Here is an 18,681-nt window from a genome sequence, read left to right as displayed (position 1 = left end):
ATAATACCAAGTGAGGAGAAAAAAAGATGTTTGTGCAATCAATAGTGCATGTGTAATCAAATATTAACTAAGCTTTTCTTTGCAAAACTGAAAATAATGAGTTCTGGCTACAGTGTAAATTGAAAAAATATGCATATTATAGTAGCATAATGGTACTAATCTTCCTGAGACATGAAAGTCTTTGACGAATCACTTAGTTATTAATTAGATCAGTGGGTTAATTTAATCAAATGATAATCAGACAACCTAGGAGTCCTACCAGTGAGGCCCATTGGTCAAAAGCTTATGAGACACACTGCCGTAAATGATTTCAATACCATTATTACCGGCAGAGAGGAGGGCAGGAGTCCCAGCAGGTGACCTAATTTGATCTCACACTGTAATGAGGATTAAGATCTATCTAACAGGCACAGCAAAGTATTTCAGGGCCTGTTAGGAAATCTCAAAATGGCTCCCAGTGATAGGCCAATTACTGTATACACTACGTCCACCAAAGTGGCCTTGATGTAATTCCCTAGCTCTCAGATCTCTCATTTAAAGCTGGAACATATAAAACACCGTAAATTATTACAGTAAATTGCTTTTACTAAATATGTGCAGATCCTCCCCCGTTAAATGTTGTCATGGAAATAATCACTTAACATTAGATAGAGGAGAAGTTCTACATTTATTCATTTATCACCGGCCTGCGAGGTAGAAGCTCAAATAACATCAAAGACTCTCCTGCTGAGACACTATTAATTAATAGGAGTCATGGTTAAGCAGCCTCTCCCCTTCCCCTCATTGTGCTTACTTGCTAGAAATCGATTGGTGTCTCCACTGCTGCCACTGTGTCTGACAGATGTCTTTTTGCAGTACAACGCTCACGCTGCAAGCAGTCACAGTGTCTGCAGCTGAATCACACCAGGCCAGATAAGAGGCATATCTGCCTGATGGGGTTGGAGCATGAAAAAAACTCTTAGTTGTTCTCAACTGCAGGCGTTGTTGACAGGTCACAGACATCCAAGATTTAGTATTGGATAAAGGGAAGTTGAGGAAAACCTCTATTTTTCTTCCAGTATGTAGCCAGGGACTGTAGGTGTGTGTGTTCTTCTTTTGGCCATAGCGGCAAGGCTCTAGGGATGGCTGTGTCAGTCGGTCGGTCAACCACTTTGCCCCAGACTGAAATATCTCAACAACTATTGGATGGGTTGCCATGAAAATTTGTACAGACATTCATGGTGCCCAGAGGATGACTCCTAACAACTTTGATGATCCCCTGACTTTTCATGTAGTGGAGCCAGCAAGTTAAATCTTTCCAATTATCCAGTGAAAATATCTCACCATCTATTGGATGGTTTTCGACAAATTTCGGTACAGTGGCTACCTTGTGATTGACAGGTCGCTACCACAGCATTGTCCGATCTGGGTCTTGTCCCGTCTGGGAGTTGTCCGTGTTTTCGTTGTAGAACTTTAACCCTTTCACAGTGTGTTTTCAGGTCATGAAAGTTAATTATAACCTTTTTGGTCACCTAAAAATGTCTTATTCAGCATTCAGTTGTACTTAGCTCAACCCTCTTGTGTCACTTCTGGTTGCAAAAAACCAAGATGACAAAAATGCCAAACTGAAGGCTTCAAAACGGCAGTGCGCAAACCAATGGGTCACGTCACGGTGACTACGTACACTCCTTATATAGAGTCTATAGCTGAATCCTCTGACTTTTCCTCTAGAGCCACCAGCAGGTTCACATTTGTGGTTTTGAGGGAAATGTCTCATCAACTATTTGATGGATTGCAGATTGAAATCTGGTACCAACTTTCATGCTCCCTTCACAAAGAATTGTGATAACTTTAGTGATCCTCTTACTTTTCCTTTAGCGCCACAATCAAGTCAAAATTTCAGTCCAATACTTTGGTTTATGACCAAATACCTGCTAAATTAATCACATTCCAACAAGCTCGATAGTGAAACACTATAACGGCTTAACATCAACATGGTAGCATTGTAATTGTGAGCATGTTAGCATGCTGACATTAGCAATAGTCTTACACCTCTTCCTAACTGGACGTGATGCAAACGAGCAAACACCTGATTATTTCAGTTTTTCCCAGTGAAGATGTCCTAACTTGCTCCATGCATCAGCAAACAGGCAAAGCGACGTGTTACCCTCTTGAAAAAATGCTCGCCCTGGTTTTATTTTAGCAAAGTTTCATGTACCTCCAACCTATTTTAATTTATCGAAATCAATGCTGACAGTAACTGTCAGTTAATCAAAGCTTCACAATGCTACAGCTCCACATCACTCATTGTATATTTGGACATTTTTCGCGCTCCATTCGCCAGAGTTTGCTCGCTCACTGTATGTTAGGAAGAGGTGTATAATACAGCCTCACAGAGCTGCTAGTAAGTCTGTGGACCTGTTTGGTATTAGCACACAACTGTGTGATTAATAATCCACAATGGCTACAATGGCAAACCTGTATTTATGATATTCATATCTGAGCTTTCTATGTGATTAAAACCAGGTGTATAATTATCTCATCAGGCTCAATCATAAAGTAGCGCTGCAACAGAGAATTGTCTCATCCCAAACAATTGAGACCCTTCGGCTTCACCTTATTTACCAAAATTAAGTTCCGGATATCAAAGCTAGAATTTTTCTTCCGTTACGTGGGAGCGTAAAGGTGTCCAATTACACTGAAATCTTAATTTGTGCAATAAAAAAGGAGTTTAACCCTTTTACGCTTGCACAAAGCACACACAGCCACATTCTGGACCAATACAGCTCCACAGACATGGGATACATTATAGCTTTTCTTAATGAGTATTCCAATTATGTATATTATAATTGGTAATTATGATCCTGGTTATGATGCTTTACATGCACCGTAATAAGCTGCAATACACAACACTGTGATATTACATTGGTTTTGACATTGAGGTGCTAGATCTCATTACTGTTAAATGTTCATTTCATTTCATTAAGGAGGAATGTGTGTGTTTGTTGAAGCAATTGGCAGGTCGGTAATAACTGCAGAAACAGAGCCTGATGTCGGAAGAAAATGCATGAAAGATTCTAGATAAATGGTCTCTCTCTCTGGTTTGTCTTGGAGTTGTCTTTAGTCGGTGTTACCTGACGAGCCGTGAGCAGTCAGTGCACCTCCATGTTTAACAGGGTGAAATGAATCAATCTTTTTCTGTTTTCACTGCGTGCTTTCAATAATTCTCACAAAAAAACAGGTCAGCCTAATTGTAGTTTCAGAAAGGCAGCGACTCGGTCAGGTGGCTCAGCGATCTGGAGCGAAATGAGCCTGCTGAACATTCAAAAATCCTTGAAAAATGTCTGAAGGATGAGCTGCTCACATTGTTGCATCTCGTCACATACATAGCATTCTCACACAACAGTAATTCTGCATAATGAGGATAATCCCTTAAATCGGGCTTGTATTGTCAGAATTGAGCTCATCCCATTTTATTTCCTTATCATCCTGATCTACCGTCAGCATGTTCTGATGATAAACATCAAAGACACAACAGACAGGGATTATGGATAATTGTGGAGAAAGAAATCAAATTAAATTATGCACGGTGTTTAAGTATCTGGCACTGCGACGGCAATATCACTGTACTCTATTTACTTACATTGACTGATGCGCTCACCATAAAATGGCAGCTGGAACTATATCACGCAGTCTTGTAACTTCTATGTAGTCTAAGATTTGAAAACTCTATTAGACTTTATAAACACTGCAGAAATAAACAGAACACACACGGACAATCTCTCTGTGGTTTCATTCACTTGTGACTTGAGAATGACAGTTATGTTATTTAAAGTTCTGTTTGTTGATCATGTGCTTGGTGAGATGTTTTTAGCAAGCTGGTTTTTATCTCAGCTTCATGGATTTTTTTTTCCTGGTTCTGTGGTTGTATTTAATATTGCATTTCTGTCTCTACAGCTTTCTGTTTTGAAGTTTTGCACACAAACTGAAATAAAAACTAACAATGTTCATTAATAGTGTATCATCACAACTGTGATTTAGCCTCATGGTAGCCAATTTATCAACTCTGGTGCTGCAGTAAGACATACTAACTTTTCAGAACTCTCAACTGTGTTTCTAACAACAAATACAACTAAATTAATACTCCGTCCAGAACAATGTCAATATGTTGACTGTTAAAGCATTTGGTGACAACTCAGCACAGCTGATGCAGATTTGCGCAACTTGCGTGTCTGATCTAAAGAAGTATGATGATCACAGAGCATCCCAGACACAGCAAACCCACTCTCTGCACTATGAGCTGTAGAATTCTATCAATTTATATACTATTTAGCATATGATGTCATCAGGCAACTTCCAGTGACTTCAGTCAATGCTCGCTTTAAAGGAGCATCTTACTTTAAAGGAACAGTGTGTAGGATTAAGCGACATCTAACGGTGAGGTTGCAAATTGTAATCTCTCCCGTGTGCCGAGCGTGTAGGACAACTACGGTGGCCGACTTGAAAACGTGAATGACCCTCTCTAGAGCCAGTTGTTGTAAGAGTAGCGTAGGTCATTTGGAGAATATATATGACTCATTCTAAGGTACTGAAAACACAACGATTCTTATTCTCAGGTGATTAAACAATAAAGAAAATATTCGTATTAATATTATATTACCTGTCAGTCAGTAGATCCCCCTAAATGTTACACACTGGTCCTTTAAGTAGTGACCCAAACATAAAAGAGCATCTATTTCATCCTGAAAGACCACAAGTTTGCCATCAATGATATGCTCACAGGTTGTCGTTTGTCATTCCTGATTGGTTGGTCTTATCTAATATGAGCTTGTCGGAAGGGCAGACGCCAGACGGCAGAGTAAAGAGACACTGATGCAACAAGTCCTCCAAATTATGACAAAATACGCTGTTTGTTCATGACCTCTAGAACGACACATAGAAGCTTCTTCTGATATGATGCAAGTATTGGCAGGCGACATCATTTATATGTGCCTTCTAAAACCGTTACAAAGCACTACTGAAAAATAAATGTGCTTAATGATGTGACTACGTTATGGTGCTAAATGTGAGATTAGGAGCATTTCTATTGCCTTCGCACAGTTCTCAATATGGTGAGCCAGCGGCTCAAAGCTAACAGCGCTAACAGTGAAAACAAAGGCAACAGTGCTGACAGAGCTAACAGTGTTATCCTGTGGGGGAACAAGAGGATGGGTGCTACGCTTCTGTGACGGCGCTGCCCCAATCAGCTACAACCGCTGTATGAGAGTAGTGCAGAGCAGCGCCTGTGAGCTAGCCAGTGGGGCACGCTCACATGCACAAACATGCACTAAAAGCACGCTTGGCCGGCCCGGCTATGTCAATAAAGCGAGGAGATACTCTGATTACAAAACACACAGGGAGAGTAACTTCATTCTCTGCTCAGGTAGACATTACTCCTCTGTATCTTTACATAGCAAATAGTTGTTTCATGCTATATTAATGCTTCAAATATCATATAGGGCACCTTTAAGGATTGGTTAAGTTTAGCTACTAAAATGACTTCGGTTTAGGGAAACATCCTGGTTTGGGTAAAAATGACTACATGTACTTGGTTGAGGAGTGAAAAGATGAGCAAAAGTGCCACAAATAGTTGTGTAGCAAATGAAAAAAGAGATGCCCAAAAACTATTGAGAACACATCAGTGAGCACTACTGTTGCACTGAGTGACATGTTCCTTCATTATGATGAATATGGGCACTGTGTTTTATTTTGAGTCGATCCCACATACACCGCCCTGCTTCCTCATTTTCTCCTTTTTGAATAACATTTGCTAAATATTATTATTAAGCAGTTTAAAGAAATGAAAGATGTATTCATGAAGTGTTTTTAAAGATTTACATCTTCAATAGGAACCATTGGGCTTAGGGTTGATTGCCACAGACCGGGTAGGACAGTCAGAAAGCACTGAGAGATGGAATAACACATTGTTGGTTTTGGTCTTTTCATAGGATTTGTTGACAATATCAAAAATGTTATATTGCCAGCCTTATCCTTTAACATTGTAAGATGAACATTATCCATTAGATCAGTGTTTCCCAAGCGTTTTTTTCTGGGGACCCACTTTTTAAAAAATGACAAACCATCGTGACCCATTTCACAATAGGCCTTATCTTGTGTTGCACTCTGTTGTTCACGCGAAAAGTGCCATAAATAGTTGTGCAGCAAATGAAAAACGAGAACCCCCCCCCAATCCGATATCAACAAGCATGAAGCAGCCTGGCAGCTTATGTTCCCCTAAGGGGGAAGTTATCATCACTCCTTACTTCAGCTGTGCTGAGCTTAATGCTTCCTTGTGGGGCGTGACGAGGTCAGAAGCCACATATCAATACTACATGTCCAACATTCACATAATAATCCCATTCAACTCAAATTGACAGACTGAACTACAGGATTACTATTTGGCTATTATAGAATTGCTTTAACTCTGTAACAGTCAAGACCACCTAAACCGAGACCAAGTCATAAACAACACCAGAGTGTATCGATACCGAGACCAAGGCTTTGAGGGGTTGAGACCAAGTCAAGACCAGTGCGAGTCCCACACTGCATGACACACTTTACGATAAAATGTGGAACATGTAAACTAGAGGCACTCCTCAAATAGATCTGAGGGATCAACATTCCCATAAAACCCCCCACAGAAAAGATATGAAGATTCTTCTCCATTCGCCTCTTTTATTGCCATATATACTGTATATGTGTGTATGTAAGAGTGTACCATGAGAAATGTCTTGATAAAATAATCAAAAGGCATTGCAGAGATGAATTTTATGTGTGGGAATTTTCCTTTGTTTTCTACGAGTTATCACATTCATGATAACAAATAAATAAGAAAATGCACAGGCAATTTAGTAATATCCCCGCAGTTGTGGTCTTGACCAGTCTTGAAATAAAATCCTGAGTCCTCTTTGTCTGAGACCGAAACAAGGCAGAGTAAAAGTAGGATTGATTTCAGGACAAGACCGAGACCTTTAAAAAGAGGTCTTCTGACCAGTCTCAAGACCGAGTAGTACAACATTGGATATTTGTGTTAACTTTGACTCCTCTCAGCAACAGAGAACTCATAAAAATTCTGTCTGCTAAATACATCAGCAGACCGGGTCTTGTGTGTATGGCAAGTGTTATTTTGTGTCTTATTTGGTCAAATGAGGGTTTAACACGTGATTATTAACCTCTGTCATACACCAGTTAGTGTCTGAAGGTGTTACATGTCTGTTGGTTAAAAACAATGATGATGGAGTGGACAGTGGCTTGCTCGTTTATCTGTGACCTTCATTCACACCTACAGGTTGAAGAGGTGTTTTGGATTAAACCTCCTGGAATATACTTTCTATTTGATTTGTGCCTAGTCACAAAAAAACATGAGGTGGACTGATTTTATTTGTTTTCTAAAGAAAAGGCCAAATCTAGACAGGAATCCAAAAGCAGTACTTTCCTTCTGTATGATTTGAGGGCATATTTTTATTCCTGCTCATAAAATATAACACATGGTACTTACATTCAGTATTTGTTGTACTTTCAAGCTCCTTTATCTTGTGGAAGACTCTTTTTCAGTAAGGGAGAGCAATAAAACATGTTTTTAGTGTGGCTGTATCCTTGGCTTGCAAGTTTCACTAATTCATTTAATTCTACTATAACAAAAAGAAAAAGAAAAAGAAAAACACCATCAGCCTCTAAAAAGAAATCAAACCATTTTGAAGTAATAAACGCTTAAAAATCTGTAGAAACCTGCAGGGACGGACCAGAGGTCTGGTTCAGGTGGGGAACCCTCTGTGTTTGAGGGTCAGGCAGCAGGGGACAGATGTTCAACAGAGGTCACAACAGACACTGGGTCATAAATATGGGAGACAGGCTGATCTGGCCTATGACAAGGAAAGGGCGACTCTACTGTAATGGGTGATAAATGTCAGAGCCTCCCCACAGCCTCAGATGAGCGATTGTTAAGCAGCTTCCCCGAGCCTGAGCTGCTAAAGCCTCAGGACAGACTGACAAGCAGTAAAGGAAACATTTACACGGGTAGAACGGCTTGTTTGGATGACCCCCCCTTCCTTGCTGTCGCCATTGGCAAAATGAGAGAGGTGATTAATCAGGTTGTTAGCATGTTTGATGGAGAGTAGAGGGGGGATTCCTGTGCTGAGAGCAGAGTGTGACAGGTAACAAAATGAAGCTCCGCCGCTGTGATTCATCAGAGGTTACTGATCCTCTGAGGAGCAATAATTTTTAAAGTAACGGGCCTTGATTGCAATAATGTCCCCATAGCAACTATTATCTTTAATGACTATTATTATGGCTGTCATAAAATGAAGACTGGAGCAAGTCTTATTAAAATATAGCATTAGGCCACTGCACCTTCGAATGTCGTCACTCATCATAGAAAAGTACTTTTAATTTTGAAATTCTGCAACTTTAAAATTGTAGATGGGTAAAAGGTATAATTTAATGCATGTATTGAAGAAGAAGCATAAGAATATACATATGTATGACTTGTGATGTTATATTTACTATATGTGTGCTTTGTGATTATTCTCATCATATTTGATCTGATTCATTGTAAGTCTATGTTATATGTTTTGATTATTTGTTTTATGTTTAGTTTAGTTTATCACATTTATTTGTCAGGGACCGTGTACAAAAAATCTTAACCTCATAAAAAGAGACAATAAAAACTAAATGCAATCACACATCCAAACTAGGGCTGTCAATCGATTAAAATATTTAATCACGATTAATCGCATGATGGTTGATAGTTAATCGCGATTAATTGCAAATGAATTGCACATTTTTGTATCTGTTCAAAATGTACCTTAAAGGGAGATTTGTACTTACTATTCTTATCCACATGTGAGTGGGCAAATATGCTTGCTTTATGCAAATGTATGTATCTATTTATTATTGGAAATCAATTAACATCACAAAACAATGACAAATATTGTCCAGAAACCCTCACAGGTACTGCATTTAGCAAAAAAAATATGCTCAAATCATAACATGGCAAACTGCAGCCCAACAGGCAACAACAGCTGTCAGTGTGTCAGTGTGCTGACTTGACTATGACTTGCCCCAAAACTGCATGTGATTATCATAAAGTGGGCATGTCTGTAAAGGGGAGACTCGTGGGTACCCATAGAACCCATTTTATTCACATATCTTGAGGTCAGAGGTCAAGGGACCCCTTTGAAAATGACCATGCCAGTTTTTCCTCACCAAAATGTAGCTAAGTTTGGAGCGTTATTTAACCTCCTTCACGACAAGCTAGTATGACATGGTTGGTACCAATGGATTCATTAGGTTTTTCAGTTTCATATGATGCCACCCTAGCTTTAAAACTGAGCCCGCTACAGCCTAAAAATCGCAAGTTGCATTAATGCATTAAAGAAAATAGTGGCGTTAAAATGAATTTGCGTTAACACGTCATTACTGCGTTAACTTTGACAGCCCATTACACCGAATCCTATAGAATATAAATTGGAATATATTCCCACTCAAATGTTGCAATCTTGCTATTTAAATGTCTTAACTTCTTTGGGGAAAAATATAATAGAAATTTCTTCACATGATTAATTGGTTAATTGTTCAAAAAAATTACAAAAAGATGTGACTTACATTTGGAGACTCTGGAGACTTTCCTCTTAACCTCATCGCCACCTGAACCACCACAGCCGTCTTCATCATCACAGTCGCCGCTGTACCGTCCCTCTGCATCTCCACTTCCTGTTTCAATCTGGTCCAGTGACCCCAGTTTAGGAATGGACTTCCCTTGCAGCAACTAGTTGAGAAAAAAGACACATTTTTAGTTATATATCCACATTTTTTTAACAAAAGTAAACTAAAGTAGTAACTCTGAGTTTATGTGCCCACGCTTTAAAAGTTGCTGTGTTTCCTGCTGAAAGAAGCATTATATCTATATTATGTATCACATCAATATTCACAGCAGGATAAAGTGAACAAGGTCTTCTTGTGGCAAGGATAGTGCAGAATATGCATTCAGAATATGAAGAGAAAAACGGGGAGAAAATGCAAAAGAGCTGCTGATTATGCTGCTAATCAGCCACAGTCCTCTAAATAATAAAAAAAACGGTGTATCTATTGAATGACTTCTCTGCAAATGGCATATTTTATATAAATGTCTGGCCAGATTTTTTCTGTATCCCATACATTTTATTTTGTGTGTTTATTTTTCAAACATTAAAATAATAAGTCAACACTTATTAGCACCATCCTGATCACCACCTACAAACTCCACTTGAATGAATCTGTAGAGCGTGTTACATGACGCTGACCCTTCTCGGCCTGCAGGGTAGCTAAACTTTGTGCTGTGTTGCTGTGCAGCAGAATCTCAATCAAAGACTTTGTGAACTCGATACCAGGGGAAATGCTTACGCTAATTGGCTCATTTAAATTCATGGTGCATCATTGGAAACGAGAGGGAATGCTTTGTGTTGATCAGAAAGGTATTGTCTATGCTAATTAGTTACTGTTGTGGTTCAGTGCAGGGGAGCAGAAGTGTCGGGGCTGCCGCCATGGCTGAGTTGGGACGTATCTGTGCTGGTAATCAGCCTGTCTGACTCTCAGCTCCTCAATGGTGACAGCTTAGAAGAAGATGGAGAATATTGAGGGTTTGGGCAATCGAAGCGCTCCTTCCATGTGTGTAATTGGCATGATTTTCTTTCCATTTGTATCTGACCATGCTTTTAATACATTATGAAATAATGAATTTCCGTGCTGCCTGAGATTAGCCTGGTCTGGGAGTTTGGCTGAATTTGAGCTTCACAGTCCAGGAGGTGGAGGACTGCTCCTCAAAGCCTTTCGAACCCCGTTCTACAAAAGAAACAGCATCTTGCAGTAATTACAGTAGACTGCACATGTGAGTTAATATGCTATCTGAACTTTAAGATTCACTTATTTATTGTGTGCAACAAGGTGAAAGGTTAACATGTTGGCATTAATGAGCATGTATACTGTACATGTATATGTGTGTGAGTGGGAGGGAAAAGTGTTGTTTTATTTTACACATAATTAGATCCTTATTCACTAAATTGTATGATCTTAGGTCAAGTTATAACTTTATGTAGTTTATTACTAGAAACAAGAATAACGAGAGAGTTGATTTGAAACTTTGATAATCTGAAACATTTTCTTACTTATTGACGTGATCAGGAGCATATTTTCTGTTCCCAGTTCACTCCCACTGTTGGCTTGTCATGCATACACTTCACTAACCAAAATTACAATGCTGTTCCACTCAACCAAAGTACATATATTGCCAAGAAGTAAAAGTCAATTGTTCGTTCCTTCAGCGCTGAGCAGCAAAGCTACACATAGTGACTACCAGACGCCAGTAAAACGTCCACCTAAAGAGTACTGTAGTAAAACAAAATTATTTTCTATTCTATTGTGATATTCTAGCAAAATGGTCTGTGTTGAACAATAAAATATTATAAATAAAATAATAAATTTCAGTCCGAAATGGCAGCAGCGGCTGGATGGCTCATTTGCATAAAGGATTGTTCCCCTCCGTTTCATTTTGAAAGAGCAATGGCCAATGAGGAAACTCTAACACTCGGCCAACCAATCGTGTAACTTCATCACTCAGTCATTCAGTGACAGACTTCTGCGTTTGTAGGGCTGGCCCTCTGCAGTCCAGCCAAAAGATCAACGATGAATTGATGCCACTGACAAGCAGCCAAAGCCTGATATAGCTTATTTCTCTGTGCAGTAGACCTCCATTGATGTCCAAATTTTGTTGTAAAAATTCGTTGACAATAACAAAAATTGCATATACTGTATATCGCCAGCCTTAACTTTAAACATTGTTAGATGAACGTTATCCATTAGACCAGTGTTTTTCCAAACCTTTTTTCAGGGGACCCACTTTTTAAAATGACAAACCACTGCGACGCCATTCACAATAGGCTTTATCTATAAATCATGAGAAGAGCGAATTTGTGCATATATGAATGTTCCTGACCATTTTTACTGCCATTTCTACATCTCCTTATATTATCTTGAATAGGTAAGCAGCTATTTCGAAGATATATACATTTGATAAATCACAACTTCATTTCATGCATGTGTAAAATTATAAATGAGACCAAATAATTGCATCTAGGCAGAGTTAACAGGCTCTCATGTTTTTCCTCTTTACTCATCAGTAAAACAAACAGAATATAGGCTTCAATTACCAGAACAATACGAACATTCAGGCTCCCTCATGTAGCTCAAAGGTGTACTGCAGATATAAATGTTCAATAAAAGACTATGGAAGAAATTCTGCAAATTTATTTGGATTTATTCGATAGAATGAAATATCCTGCATTAGACAATAAAATTATTCAAATAAAAGCAGCAAATAAAAAATGAGACGAGAGCGATAGTGTATCTTTCTGAATCAGTAGAATTTGTCTTCACATCCATAACACTCAGGTTTTAAAAGAAAACCTAAACCTTGGTTTGTGTGGTCACTGGCAGATGAAATTATTTGCATGACACAGTAATTCATTAATCAAGCCTTGTTAGCTGACGATATTTCACAGCAAAGTAATTTGTTCCGAAGCTGAGGAAACATTCGTCATGTTTGACCACGTCTGTCAATCAGCAGGCCACTCGATTCTGTTACTCCTCAGAGGCGGGGGAGTAACAGCTCTGTGTGTTTGATTGTATTGAACAGCTGTACTGCTCTTTCTGACACACAATGAAGCCAGCCTGATAGGCCTAACTGTGTTAATAGTCTCACTTGTGTGAATGACACGGGGCTTTGTCTAACACTGGCTGGGAGACAGGTGCTCTGATTTCATTCAATGCATCTCCAGATGAGAAAGTGCTCTGAGGAGGCACCCTTGGGTCTGGCCTCTGGCTGTTATTGTTCTGTGTGTGGAGTGTTAATGACCACCAAATACCAGTTACTCTTTCCACAAACAAAACTGCCCACACGCTAATAAACAATACTGAACACTAAGAATGAATTTTATGGACATAGAGATCTCCTACTAATTGGCCATTTTCTTCTAATATTGCTGCACCAATTAGGAGCCAACACTACAAGAGATGGTGATGAACAACACCTTGGCTGCATTACACAAGATAATGGTTAACTAGGTGTTAAAAATATGTAAAGAGAACACAGCATATTCTGAGATTATCTTATGAGCTCTCTATTCAGTTACACTAAACTCTATATGGTGTACTCAAATGGTTGCAACCATTAACCTGAACTAAGAAGAGAACCTGGTCGTTATTTGACACAGGCTATTATTAGAGACATGTCTTTATATCTGATTCAGCATGCTTTATTAGTAGATATATTTTAGTTGTTGTAGCTGCTCTTTACAGTTAATGCAAATTTAAGTAATTACAGTTTAAGCATTAGAAAGATTAGGAACTTCCTGTAGCATTCAAACTCCTTCTTTCAGTGGCTGATCTGTTCAAAATGTTATGTCTTTTAATGTTTTTTGTTTTTTTTAAAGTAAAACACCCTTGGTTTGTTACTCCAATGCCATCCTAAAGTGTTTCATGTAACTGGCTGATTGGAAGAATAGTTTCAATACAAGGCTTTCATACCAAAAGTGCAAGTTTGACAAGGCCATTATTTGATCCATGAACGGCTGCACAAGCCATAGTAGTTCACATTGCGTTTTAAGTACTACACTGATTTTCCACCAGAGTTTGTGAATAGAGTTTCATCACATTAAATCGGAAGATCAGCGGTTAGCCCGGCTTCTCCAGTCTACATGTTGAAGTGTCCTTGGGCAAGATACTTAACCTCAAATTGTTTCTGAAGGCTGTGCCATCTGTGTGTGAATGTGTGAATGAGCATTTGTTTACATCCTTATGAGCAGGTGATACCTTGTATGGCTCAGCCTCTGACATCAGTGTATGAATGTGTGTGTGAATGGGTGAATGTTGGCATGTAGTGTAAAGTACTTTGAGTGGTCAGAAGACTAGAAAGGTGCTATATAAATGCAAGTCCATTTACCATTTACCGTTTAGACTTTGACCCCAAATTTACTAACCTCTACAACATGCATCCAACGGATTTCTGTCATCGACAAGAGGAGGAAGTTATGGTTCTGACAACATTACTGACAATCATTTTGGTGTATCAGCGGCATGATAACAATAGATATTCAGACAACGGATGCTACAATCTGAAAGTGAATGCATCTGCTCCATACGGAGTCAGCTCAGAGAAGCAAGTTGACAGACAAGACAATGGCAGAGGATTTGGTGTCAAAGTGAAAAGCAAACGCTCCTATTTGGCAATATTTTAGATTTAAACACAATGCTATAAGGGAACCATAACGTTAATGAGGTAATCGCTGTGCAGAAGACAGAGCGGTCACAGCCGGTGTGCGGGGCGCAGCTGGACCAGAGAGGCCAGACACACAGCCACCCGACGGTAAAGATCAAAGTAAGCGTGCTACACATATTGACCGTCATCTTTTCTTGTAAAATGTCGGTGTAATCGGTAACACTGGTGTTGTCACAAGTTTATTAATCGGTGGGAAAATGTCCTCATCGTGACATCCCTACTGACAAGAAGAATGGCACACAAGTTCATTATGTGCTTCTCCAAAGTTCCAGAGTTCAGTAACTCTACTCTTCGATTCTACCAGGACTTGAGTGAAAAGTCTCGAGCGTGGCAGAAAATATTAGAGATGAAGAGGATAGCAAGGTAGAATGTTAATATTGTGATCATTACATTGTGATGTGACCTGTCCAGGGTGTACCCCGCTACAGCCCCCCATGACCCTGAACAGCATAAGCGGTTACAGATAACAGAATGGAAAAAGAACGAAAAACATTGTGATGTAGTCGGTAGGATCCTAGATACCCCCTTTGAAGGATTTTGTGCTGCTCATCATTCTGCGCAAACAATTTGCATTTGTGCGTTTCGTTTGAAACTCGGTCTTACACAATATCTGTCGAGTGCGGCGATTCATAAATGGCTTTCATGTATAAGTAGGTTACATTGATTTATTGTTATTTTTTTGATTGGTTTGTTTATTTGAGTGTCCTTCACCATATGGTGCCCAGCCCATATGGGATTACAAGACACTTGACAGCAATAACAACAACCAGAGTGGCCACATGACAAATCATAAGATACGGTTTCACAAATTCAACATATCACCTTCTATTACCTTGGTTCTGTGCAGTAATCTTCTTTGATTTGAACATAGTTTCTGAGCTTTGTCTAATTCCAAATGTCCTCCTGGTTTCACTGTATTTATATTACACTGAAATGTATTCCTGAAAATGAAATGAAGTCAGAAAGGAAAAAAAAAAAAAAAAGCTTTTCTAAATTATCCCCGGCAGTGATTCAACCACTCGACTTTGTCAAATGTAACATGTTACGTAAATGCACCAGCAAATACCATAATGGTAGCCATTATGCTGTAGTTACTGTTTGATCAATGGCAGGAATTTGCCATTAACAACAATGAGGATAAACAAGCGATGGTTACAGGAGGCAACAGAGAAACCAGCTGGAGATAGCAGTGGAAAATTAGGAATTTAGGAAAGTGGTTGAACAGCAACCACTTTCTGTTTCACTCTTCAAACTAGAGGAGGCACAATAAAAAAGATATTTAAGTGGAGTTTTATTGTGGACTGTCTCTGTCTTCCTGTCATTCGCTCACACACACTACAGTGTTTTCCATCCTCTTAATCACCTCACTAATCAAGAACTAAATAAAACAAAGAATTCAGTTCACTGATTAATGTAGTTTCACTCGCCAGACAACAAAGCAGCACTTTCTCTCCTGCCAACTAATATCTAACTATAAAGCAAGGAATCTCTTTCTGCCTGAATGTCCTTCACATGTCTTGAGAACCGTTCATTCGACCAACTTCACACTTGGCGGGTGTATTGCTGGGGACCTAAGGGAGTGCTTTGTTGAATTTGGAGCAATTTGGACACATTCAATATTAATAAAGTTTGAACAAACAAGTGAATGGTGCTCTGTGTAGCAGCAGCAAGCAGACCGCCGCTCATTGACTGCAGTTCAGTTTTGCTGCTGGATGCTGGATATACTAACGTTACAACCAAACTCTTCTTCACTTCCATGGAGTCAACGAGCGATGAGTGGTTCTCAACAACACTGCACCCTTGGGGCCAAGCTATCGACCTGCTCTGAACAGAGACATGCTCCGAACTACCACACCACGAACTGGCACGGCACTAGTGATTTCTAAAGCCTATAACACGGATATGTTTCTTTTGGAATTCGCTCTTTTGATTGATAAACGTTGTTAAGGCAATTTTTGGATGATATCGGTCAGTATGCCTGTCCACCATTTTGGTCCGGAATGAAATATCTCAACAATTTTGGATGCGTAAATTTGGTACAAATATCCATGGTGACCTGAAGATGAATCGTTATAAGTGTGGTGATCCCCAGACCTTTTCTGATGCGCCATCATCAGGTTAAAGTTTCCCTTTTTATGACCAAATACCTGAAAAACATTCCCATAAGCCTCCGCTGTTCTTTGGGATTAGTGCTAATTAACACGCTAATCTGAGATGATGAACATAAACACTGTACCTGCTAAACATCAGCATGTAAACATTGTCTTTGTGAGCATGTTAGCTGCTGATATTACCATTTCCTGTGGCCAAGTACAGCCTCATAGAGCTGCTAGTGTGGCTGCAGACTTGAAATCCCCCATTGCTCCATTTGAGTGATATATCTTGTTATATTTACACTACATGCATTCTTGTCCTCCCTGTCTTTGGTAACCTCCACTCCAAAAACAAGCCATGGCCACCTGAGATATTACATAAATTTCTAATTCACCACTGTACACATTGCAAACTTCTTAATACCAGCTGCTTCCTGAGGAAATCACAACAAAGACTGTGAGGCGTCTCAAAAGATTCAGCATGGTAACTGAGGCTTGGCTTTAACTTTCATCGTTGCACCATAGAGAGTTTATCCTGGCAGGCTGCATCACAGTATATGCTTTGGCTGTTTTGACTGCACAGGACTGGAAACTGCAGTAAAACACAGTAAAGCCAGCATCAAGAAATTTACTGGCACAGACCTTCTACAGCTCTATGATATCTTCATTACCCGCTGCATAAGGAAAGCCCAAAGCATCATCAAGGACACCAGTCATCCAGCCCACACACTATTTTCACTCCTGCCATCTGGAAAACGCTACGGGAGCATTAAATCACGCACCAGCCGTTTCAGAGACAGTTTCTTCCCACAGGTAGTCAGAATAATGAATAGTGCCTCCACACACACAAATATGCACACACACACAGACACTAAAGCTGTGCTTATGATGTGTATAGTGCTTTTTATTGTGTATTTTCTCAGGTATCATTTGATTATACTATCCATTGTGTTTTTATTTCTTTTCCAAGGCTGAGAGTGCTACAGTGCAACCATTTTATTTATTTATTAACACAGTTGAACTTAACAGTGGCATCTGCCTCTGCAATAAAAAAACTGAAGCAGGTTAAGTAAAATATAACAGTAATTAAACTCTACATCACGTAGTTTTGTCTGTAAATGTACTTGTTCAGACTCTATAGAGAGTCATTAAGAATAATAAACCACGCCATAGTTTGAACATTTCTAAAACAACATTATGCAGGAAAGAAAACAGGTCTCATTTTACTGAAGTCTAATGCTTAAAACTTTCACTCAGCTGTCAACTCCAATTTGTGACCTCAAGCCATTAAGGTACTTTAATAATGGAACAAAGGGATGGCCATGTTACTCTGTATCTTGTAAATGTAAGGGCATTATCACCATATTTATCCGGCCTACACAAATATTTCCCACCGCAGACGAAGGTAGATCCCAAAAAACTGTGAAGAATTCAAAGTTTCATATTGACTGTCTGATAAATGTACAGTGTGTAGGATTTGGCGGCATCTATTGGTGTGGTTGCAAATTGCAACCAACTGAATAACCCTCCGCTCACTCCTCCCTTTCCAAGACTGCGGTATAACATGAGCCGCAGAGTGCAAATCCGTGGTAACGTCGTTCGCCTCGCTCAGAGGCCATCCTTACCATAATAACACTTCTTGAGGAGCAACAGAAGTCCGATGGCGGCTCACGTTACCAAAGTTTCACAAGCGTGTTGGAGAACTACGGTGGCCTTCACGTAACATAAAAATGTGAAAGGCTCTCTCTAGAACCAGTGTTTGGTTTGTCCGTTCTGTGCTACTGTAGAAACATGGCGGAGCAACATGGCAGACTCTGTGAAGAAGACCCACTCCCTATGTAGATATAACGATTCTTAGTCTCAGGTGATTATACACTAATGAAAACACAGTTATGAATATTATATTCAATTTCTGCTAATAGATCCCTCAAAATGATACACACTGTTCCTTTAATAACAGCTTCTATATCTAGTCAATTAAAATGTGCATAGCAGATTATGTATAGGGTACATCTCCTAAAGAGGTGCACGGTGTCATGTGGCAAAACGAGTCACACCGTCAGAGATCCAAGAGATGAATAAAGCTGTGTGTGGATTTTTAAGCTCATCAGTATTCTCTTTGAACACACTTTACTATCTGTAAATAGAGGGTGGAGAAGAGATCTTACAATGATCATATTTGCCAGTCAGAGGAGAAAAGTGTCAGGATGTGAGTCGGCTCCCAGGACACACACTGTCATTTTCCATCTCCCTCACTGCAGC

The 18,681-nt window shown here is 39.5% G+C and overlaps 1 protein-coding gene across 2 annotated transcripts in view; it reads right to left on the bottom strand.

Annotated features, from left to right (window-relative positions):
* Positions 1-18,681, bottom strand: part of gpc5a (glypican 5a) — a 141,939-nt gene that overhangs the window by 44,572 nt on the left and 78,686 nt on the right. For both annotated transcript variants that reach the window (XM_037751554.1, XM_037751569.1), the window contains exon 8: positions 9,622-9,784. In XM_037751554.1, coding sequence (XP_037607482.1) covers positions 9,622-9,784 — 163 coding nt within the window. The remainder of the gene's footprint in view (positions 1-9,621; positions 9,785-18,681) is intronic.

The sequence above is a fragment of the Sebastes umbrosus genome, chromosome 2, assembly GCF_015220745.1.
Source record: "Sebastes umbrosus isolate fSebUmb1 chromosome 2, fSebUmb1.pri, whole genome shotgun sequence".
NCBI classification, from domain to species: Eukaryota; Metazoa; Chordata; class Actinopteri; order Perciformes; family Sebastidae; genus Sebastes; species Sebastes umbrosus.
The sequence above is the reverse complement of the archived record's forward strand: the minus strand, read 5'-3'. Positions and strand labels throughout refer to the sequence as shown.